The sequence below is a fragment of the Haliotis asinina genome, chromosome 11 (genome assembly GCF_037392515.1).
Source record: "Haliotis asinina isolate JCU_RB_2024 chromosome 11, JCU_Hal_asi_v2, whole genome shotgun sequence".
Lineage (NCBI taxonomy): Eukaryota > Metazoa > Mollusca > Gastropoda > Lepetellida > Haliotidae > Haliotis > Haliotis asinina.
Window position 1 is genome coordinate 4,736,613 of NC_090290.1, and position 8,968 is coordinate 4,745,580.

At 40.2% G+C, this 8,968-nt stretch overlaps 1 protein-coding gene across 1 annotated transcript; it reads right to left on the minus strand.

The window, feature by feature from the left end:
• Window positions 1–7,637: 7,637 nt before the first annotated feature.
• On the minus strand, window positions 7,638–8,705 carry LOC137256456 (serine/threonine-protein phosphatase 6 regulatory ankyrin repeat subunit A-like). The gene has a single exon (XM_067794298.1). It carries the CDS (start codon window positions 8,703–8,705, stop codon window positions 7,638–7,640), a length of 1,068 nt encoding a protein of 355 aa, XP_067650399.1.
• Window positions 8,706–8,968: the final 263 nt, after the last annotated feature.

Below are 8,968 nucleotides of genomic sequence, written 5' to 3' on the forward strand. Positions count from 1 at the left end.
TAATCGAAATTGGCTATCTAATAAATACTATGTATTTACATGTGGCATGAAATACAAGTACAACTATCATCTAATTGTACATAAGTAGAGAGTCACGGTTTAGTGTGTCTAACAAGCCATTTGTGGAACTAAATAACAATAATTATGAGAAGACTATTGTTAAGTCAAGTAAATTTTTCTGTGAAACTATAGAGCATTGTGTCTTGATGATAAAAATCGTGTACAGATTCAACTATTTTTGTGGTTTTCACAGTGAGAAAATATTCCTTGTTTCCCTTCATAACGGTATTCGGGTTATGACCGGTAATATAAATTTTACATATTAGTCAACTTGTTATCTGAATATCGTAATCATAAATAAAAGACTAGTGTCAGGCGTTTTCACACTGATATACAATAACAGAATGGACTGTAAATTAAATGTCTGATATACTTACCTGTCACACAGGCTCTTACAACTCACCAAAAATATATCATGTTTCAGGTTTTTGTAATTACGTTTTTACATAAATGACGCGTCAAGTCAGTCAATTTGGTATTTCAAACTTCGCACGTTCAAATGTGTGATTTTAAGGTCTATGAAATAGTTCAACCCTGAATTAGGATAGATATCGCCACAGCAGAAAAAGATGCGAAAGACAGTTACAGATGCGTGAAGGCAGTAGCGACACAAGGAATTCAAACAGTGTATGGATTTAATAAATTGGACTGCAAATGTGGAATCTAGTTTCACAACAAGAGAACATCACAATCCTATCCAACAACCAAACGGACTTCACCAAACGCAAGTTCACCGAAGCCATTCACATCAAACGCCACAAGCCAACCATCAACCGTGAGCAAGGATATTCATTCCATCTGCTTGTGATTCACTGCTCTACCAAGCCCAGTCTATTGTATAAACATCTCATCCTTCATTGTACTCCTTTATTTGTACATGTCTGGCTTCCATTCCTTTGTGTACTAACTGGCTTCCTCAGCTTACTGCTTCACCAATCATGGCATTATGTTGCTCCCTTTGTCAATAGTGTTTTCTTTATATATTATCCCATTGTTTTAATTAGCATATATATATACATGTTCTGGATTTCAAGCATCATTCCTGTTTGATAACGGTACAAGAATATTAATCTGTATCGAAACGTCGCAATCACACAATAAAGAAGTTGTTATCCATAACAATTTTGTCCTATTTATTCATACTTTATTCCTATTTATAGGAAGAAGAAGTTAGAAACGGATTCGGGATTCAGGACTTAAATCCTGAATGTGTGTGTGTGTTTTCAGATTCGGGATTAATATCTTAAAAACATGAACACCCAAACCTGCATTCACGCTGATTCTACAAATTCGAGCGAAGCCTATAGCATACAGAGGAGTATTTATTTGTTAGACTGGTGCTGACATTCCTACGTCAAAGCGCTGAAATACCAAGACGTGAAACTGAAACATCGTTTCATGGCGGAACGTGGATCATTCCCGAACGCTAGTTAAAAAAGAAAAAAAAGGGACAACAACGGACGCTGGGCCTCCGGGCCGGAGATTGTTTCGAACGCTGTAGGACAACGTGTGGAAGCTGGTGATTAAGTACCCGTAGAGGTAGAGAACTGAACTGACGTAAGTAACACACGTAAATGTGTTTGTTGTTGATGTTTGATGTTGGTATAGTTCAAATGACACTGTATAGAATGATGTTTTAATGAAACAACGAAAACAAAGAAAGGAAGTGAGAAAGGAGAATAAAGTAAGCCATAAATATGATATGGCATAAGAAAGAGAAACAAAAAATACAAAGTGCACCTTTAATGAAGGAAAAAACCCAGAATCTAGATATAAGGACGAATCTTGAAGTTAGCAATTTCAAGAGATATGTGTTCAATACACGCACGCACGCACGCACACACCATGAATGCGTTTATCAAGCCATACACAATTGGAGGGTTACACGCACAAAAACAGCACACATAAGTCATGAGTCACAAATAATACATAGACAAATAATGATTATATACACGTATACACGCATGAATGTCACTTGAAGAAAAAAGAAAAAACAATCAAAACATGCAAACATTCAGAAAATGTGTTTCATTTTATGCACAACAATGCTACAATGTTTCCAGGTATGCCGACTTCAGATTGTGTTTAATATTAACTCTTTTTGCACCCTTTTCCTAGGTTTCTATTGTGTCTTATCACCAGATCTTTGGGTATATGTAAGCTGTGTTATATTTGGCGAAATTCTCTATAACCAACTGGTCTCTTAGGAGAGGACATAATAACAGAACGATTCAGTTTCACACTGTGGAGCTTTGAGCCTTTTCACAGGCTGGTAACAGAAGATCTCACTGTCAATACACCCAGCTTGAGTTTATCGTCAGATTACATGGGTATGTAATACATGTTGCTACTGGGATCTCTGAGTAAGGAAAACTTTAACATACAGAATGATTTTGATTTTAAAATTCTGTTTGGTACTTGCATGTAGGCTACACAGGTGTATTACAAAATGTGTAATCTAGATTTAAAGTGCCGACCAATATAGGTTTAACTGGGAACCGCATGTAAAACAGTTTTCTTTAGATTTGGACGTGACTATGGGTGGATATGGCAAGGAGTTTGATACAGAAAAAAACATTTCTTCATTTACTTGTAAGAAAAAGAAGCAAACACTGTTCAACTCAACACTAATTTACTTATTCCCTGTTTTAAAAAAAAATCATGTGTGAAGCATATGTACGCTATGTCAGTCTTAAGAAAGCAAGAATAGTCATATGACAGTTTCGTTCCGTTTGTCATTATACACGAAGTCGTGGACCAGTTGTTGGTCGCTGAGTCTGATGTCAGGTGGGGAATCTGTGTCCTGCCCAGTGACGTGCGTTTTCTTCTGACTGATTGTGAGTCCGAAATCCTGGCATGCCTTACAGAAGCGGTCCATGAGGTGCTGAGGTTCATCCGCTGAGTTGGTGGTGATTGCTGGAACACAGGTTACGTCTGGACTTTTGACTTGGCCCAGCTTCAGGACAGAAGGCTTTTTCTTTTCCTTTCTTCTTTTCTTTGTTTTCTTGTCTTTGCTGTTGCTTGGTGCACAGGTTGTCGATCCGCTTGTAGGTTTTCACCCTAAACCCCACGCACCAAATCCAGAGGCAACCATAGAGAAGAGATGATATTAACCAGACTTTGTCTTGAGCGCTGTGGTCTTGGTGCCTATCTAAATGTTATTAATAAAGATATTTCTCAAAATTGCACTGTCTGTCATCAGCTAGATAATGTGGCCCATTATTTACTAGATTGCCAAAAGTATGTCACGCAACGTAAGGCGATGATTGAATCACTTACTCTATATTGATATCTCCTTGACCGGACTTCACTGTTTTAATTCTCTTGTGGACACAGGCGATGTTCCTCCATGATTCTGCAAAGTTCGCACGATACTTCTTTCCAAAAGAGGAGACTTGACTGATCCCAAAAACTTTCGTCCTATCACGTGTTTGAATACTCAATGCAAATTACCTCGTGTCATCTTACTGGTCTTTCAATGTCATAATTTACAGAGAGCAGAAGGGATGAAAGGGATGTTGGGGTGCAAGGATCAGGTTCTTGTACAGAAAATGATTTTGGAAGAGACTAAAACGTACCACTGCAACCTCTCCATGTGCTGGATAGGCTACAAAAAGGCATACCACTCTGTCCCACATCAATGGATTCTGCAGTCTCTTCAGTGTATTGAGCTCCCAAAGCGGCTACTTGATTTACTCAAGTCTTTAATGAGTTGCTGGTCGACTCAACTTGAGATGTACTTCCAAGGACAGATGCAGACTTCGGAATCTATTACAATCAGAAGGGAAATATTTCATGGGGACTCCTTCAGTCCGTTGCTTTTTTGTCTGTTTTTGAATCTGTTGCGTTTTCTGCTCAATAGGGATGTAATAGATCACACATATATTATCTACTCAACAAAGTCTTGGTTTGAGAGTGAGAAACAGTTATGCTGAACGTAAGTAACACAGGGAGCCGTCAGGCAGCGGTCATGTAGGTCGAGCGTTGGCAGAGGCAGGCAGTTTGATGTACTCCAGTTATCCGTGTGTGTGTTGACACAGCCAGCCTTTATATACACAGTCACTGATTATTGAATATTCCAGCGAAGTATGGAACCTTCGCGAACGGGTTTGTATTTACCAAGTCAAAACACACCTAAGGGAGGCAACTCTAAACTGCTACCTTAAAGGCCTGCCGCTGAAATACTAATAGCAATAAACATTTATGACACGAAATGTGACCCATAATCACTATCACTCAAAACTCTAAACACTGTGACCCCATAACAACTAAGCTTTAATCAATACCACAATATACAGAAAATACACTCTCGTAACACTTCTTACAGACGAGCTACTAAGACTCATCCGAGCTATTGCTTTGATGTTAGCCACTGTCCTTTCCTGAATCGGAAAACAATAGCCATTCAGTGTCGTAGACAACATCAACAAGTCAAAATATTTATTACAGAACTGTCTCGTTTCCTGTGTAGTGGGTTCCATCCTGTTGTGCAACGTAGTTTGATAACCAGTCCAGATTTTTTAGACTGAATACATATTGCAACATCAAGCTCCCTCTAATCCTTACAAATATGTCGTACAGTGTGCTCTGTCATACAATGAGCTCTGACGGACGGAAACCTGGAAATCATGGAAATCTCAAAACGAGGCTCTGCAACTAGAAAACTCTGGGGGTCTGGTACGGGACTGATATTACAATGTCATCAATCTCTTTTTGCGTTACAGACCTACACTGGATAAGCACAAAAAGACAATAACAGGTGTAACCAGTGAGCCAAATGCAATGTTAATCTGTGATTTCTTAGTTACGTTATGCTGCCTAGACCTCAACATAGAAATACGGTGCTACTAAAGTTTAGAGGTAAAATTCAACAAAGAAACTGGAATTCACTATAACCGATCTGTCCCATGTCATAACCCCACAGCCCGACTGTATCCAACCCTCTGGCCCCACCCCCTACACTTTCCACTACATCTACTAACATCCGCTAACATACCCGTGAAAATCCGGGGTAGAATAGGCCTTCAGCAACCCATGCTTGCCATGAAAGGGGGCGTTGCACGTTGTAAGAGGTGCCTAACGGGGTCGGGTGGTCAGACTCGCTAACTTGGTTGACACATGTCATCGGTTCTCATTTGCGTAGATCGATGCTCATGTTGTTGATCACTGGAATGCCGGGACCAGACTCGATTATTTACAGACCGCTGCCGTATAGCTGGAATATTGCTGAGTTCATAAAACTAAACTCACTCACTGGGAGAACTAGATTTCGAAATCACGCCAGAGTTCTCGCATGCCTAAGGGACCCAAATCTGTACGATGAATCACAGACGCTGGAACACTGTATCTCCTGCCACAATAGTCTGTCTGGGTCAAAATGTTACGCATAAATCACATGTAACTCCAAATTGGTTTGTGATCATAAATTCATTTCAACTCAGAATGTAATGAAAACATCAGACCCACTAGCTTTACGGTTTGGTTTTGAATTTCCGTGTAGTGTTTTTCGAGGCTAGAGTGACAAAAGTAACACAGATTGTGATTCATCGGTATCATTTTGGCCCAAACAGACTATACATTCGACAGGTTGGTTTCTGAAAGAAGCACACCTTCCTATTTCAGAGGGTAAATTAAGTTTGCTTTAGGTGCCTATTTCTTGCAGGAGTAAAACATGTTTGTTCTGTCAGCTAATCCATCTTTCTAAGTATTTAACCCAGGTGTTGAGTACGAAACATTAGGGGTGAAACGGTGCAGTCTCATACCTATTGCTGTACAAGGTCTTCGGTTCGGTCCGGTAAGTAAGATATGATCATTATGCCAAAACTTGACAAGGAGAACTAAACTAAACCTTACATTTTTAATAACTTGAAAAAAATAATCATAATCTTTGTTATTTCGAATGAACCAAACTGGCATAATTTATAGTAAATAAATTAAACAAATTAACACAACACATAAGAACTGTTTAACAAATACCAACTGATCCGTGCAAACATGTCAAACAAATCAATATTTGATTTGAAATAACTGAAAAAGTCTGACTTGTTGATCTAAGTACACGACAATCAACGCTATCAAACTTACTCCGGGAAAATGGCGGTCGTCCAGGAATTCATAGACTTGGTCAACACAATTCGATGGTTAGAAATTTTAGAAAAGGTATATAATGAGTTGTTTTTCAAAATGACGGTACGAAACGCGAAAATACGGAATTTGTGGATTCCACTATGGTATACCGAACCAAAGGCCAAATACTGCGGTTTGTATAATACCACGGCATACCGTTTCACCGATATGAGACCCGTGAAGGTCCCGGGGTAGAATAGGCTTGCAGAAGCCCATGAAATAAAAGGCGACTGTGCTTGTCGTAAGAGGCGACTAACGGGATCGGGTGGTCAGGCTCGCTGACACATGTCATCGGTTCCCGATTGTGCAGATCGATGCTCATGGTGTTGATCACTGGATTGTCTGGTCCAGACTCGATTACTTACGGACCGCCATATAGCTGAAATAATGCTGAGTGCGCCGTAAAACTAAACTCACTCACTCACCCATATGAAACATCAGGTACATGAAGTAGAGGATGGACATGTTTATCATGACTGTGCGAGCGTGAAATGACCAAGACAGATATATGTCAGTTAATAAATACCTGCACCATATAAAATACAATAGCGATATTAGTGGACATTTACGACAACGGGTTGGTAGGAGGGAGCCTTGAAACATATATCATGACAATGCTAGTCTTAGAAAGATTCCATCGAACGTGAAAGGAGAAAAGCAAATGTGTGCATGAATCAAAAGAACCACAGGTTGATGTACGTTACGGAAACGTTCGTAAAATATACTCAGTTCCACTGAGGTTCAATGCTGGTGTCTTTCGGTCAATAATATCATACAATTTTCATCCGAAAAGAATTCTTCACGTGGCGTATATCAAATACTGAAAACCGATAATTATTAATATGATCTGAATATGTGAAATGGCATATCTGATGAACTTTGACAGAGATGTAAGAACACTGCATAATACAGCTCGTCGCTGAATCGTTTTCAAATGTGATGGATAAATTGCACTCTCTTACATCTGAACGTGAAACTATCTTCATTAGTTTCACTATTGTTTACACGACATCAGCTGGTTTGAATCTCGTGTAACCAACAATCCAGTGATCAACATCGTGCGCATCGATCTAATAAAGTGTGATACAATGATATTATTCAAACAAGTCAGCGAGCTTGACAACCCAATCCCGCCACTCGCCTCTAACCCAAATCTGCACAGAAATTGTATCCGGGAACATGGATACATGACGTTTGGATCTCGTAAACATATGCACTAATTTTACTAGTGCAAAGTTAAACAAAGTGAGACGACGAAAAAATGCAGACAAATTACCTGACATCAGCTAAGCGGATAAGACCACCTTTCCTCAGGAGTTTGCCATGTACTTGTATACGTCCAACATACACTGCTCAAATCAATGTTGTCATTAATGTCATTAACCAATGACATTCTGATATAGGTAACCGCCCACAAACCAAGATGAGTGAAATCAACCCACAAGCGGCAGTTATTTCATTCTACAGCCACGCGAGACAAGAAAGTCAAACACGTGATGTTTTCTGTTCCGCTTTGCTATCATGGCTGCTGTTTCCCCATACATGTTCCTGGCGTTAATGTCGATCATGTTCTGTGAGATGATATACCTCACAAGCCATTCATGTCCATTCATTGAGGCCAGATGAAGTATGGTATTTTCTCTGTCATCGGCTAAGCGAGTGACAGCACCTTTCCTCACTAGTTCCTCAAAAAAATATTTACTTCCCCCAAGCACTGCGTTCATCAATGGTGTTCTTCCGAATCTTCCTCTACTGTCAATGTCCACCGAGTATTTGGATAGGATATGCTTAAACATCTTCACGTGTCCTCCACGTGACGCATAATGTAATACGTTGTCCCGGCTACCGTCCACGAGTGACACATTAGCTCCCATACACAAGAGGAAATCAACAACGTGTATTTGTCCACATGCAGTGGCTATTATCAAAGGGGTGCGACCAGCCGTTCCTCTTCCGTTAATATCCACACTGCCTTGTGAGAGCAGATACTTCACTGTACTTACATGTCCGCCTTTGCAAGCCCAGTGCAGAGCGTTGAGGCCACGACCATCCACTTGTGACACATTTTTTCCCATACACACCAGGAGCTCGACAACGTCTCTCTGTCCCCTGTAAGCAGCCACGTTGGGCGCATCACCATTGACAAAACGACCAAGACCGTACTGTGGGAGTAGACACTCTACCATACCGACATGTCCACCCTCGTATGCCCAGTGCAGGATGCTCTTGCCATCATTATCCACTTGTGATATATTAGCTCCTTTGCTAATAAGAAAGGAAAATATTCCGCAGTGTCCCTTCTTTGCTGCCACCATAAGTGGTGTCCTTCCGCGCTTCCAGTCTCTGCTGTTGATGTCGACCAAACCCTGGGAAAGGATGAATCTCACGCTCTTAAAGTCGCCCTTTCTGCAGGCATCGTGAATTGGGTTGTTCGGAAATGATTCTTGCTTGTCCGCATCATGTTTTGGAGGATTCACATCTGTGAATATGCATATGATAATGTTATGATTGGCTAGCATCATTCAGTGCATTTATTGTATCTAGTGGAATGAAATCTGCGATGTCACCTTTGCCCACAATCTAAACGAAGGTATTCAAAATTTTGTTTACTTCTGACTGATTTGACATTGACGTCTTGTGCTAACTTGTAAAACTGAATGTCGCATGTACGCTCTCATATATATTACTTTACAATACCACCTGGATCTAAGAGCAGTTATGTAGCACACTGGATAACGAAATCAAATGTGAATTTGACAAGCACATTGGTGTAAACACTTCG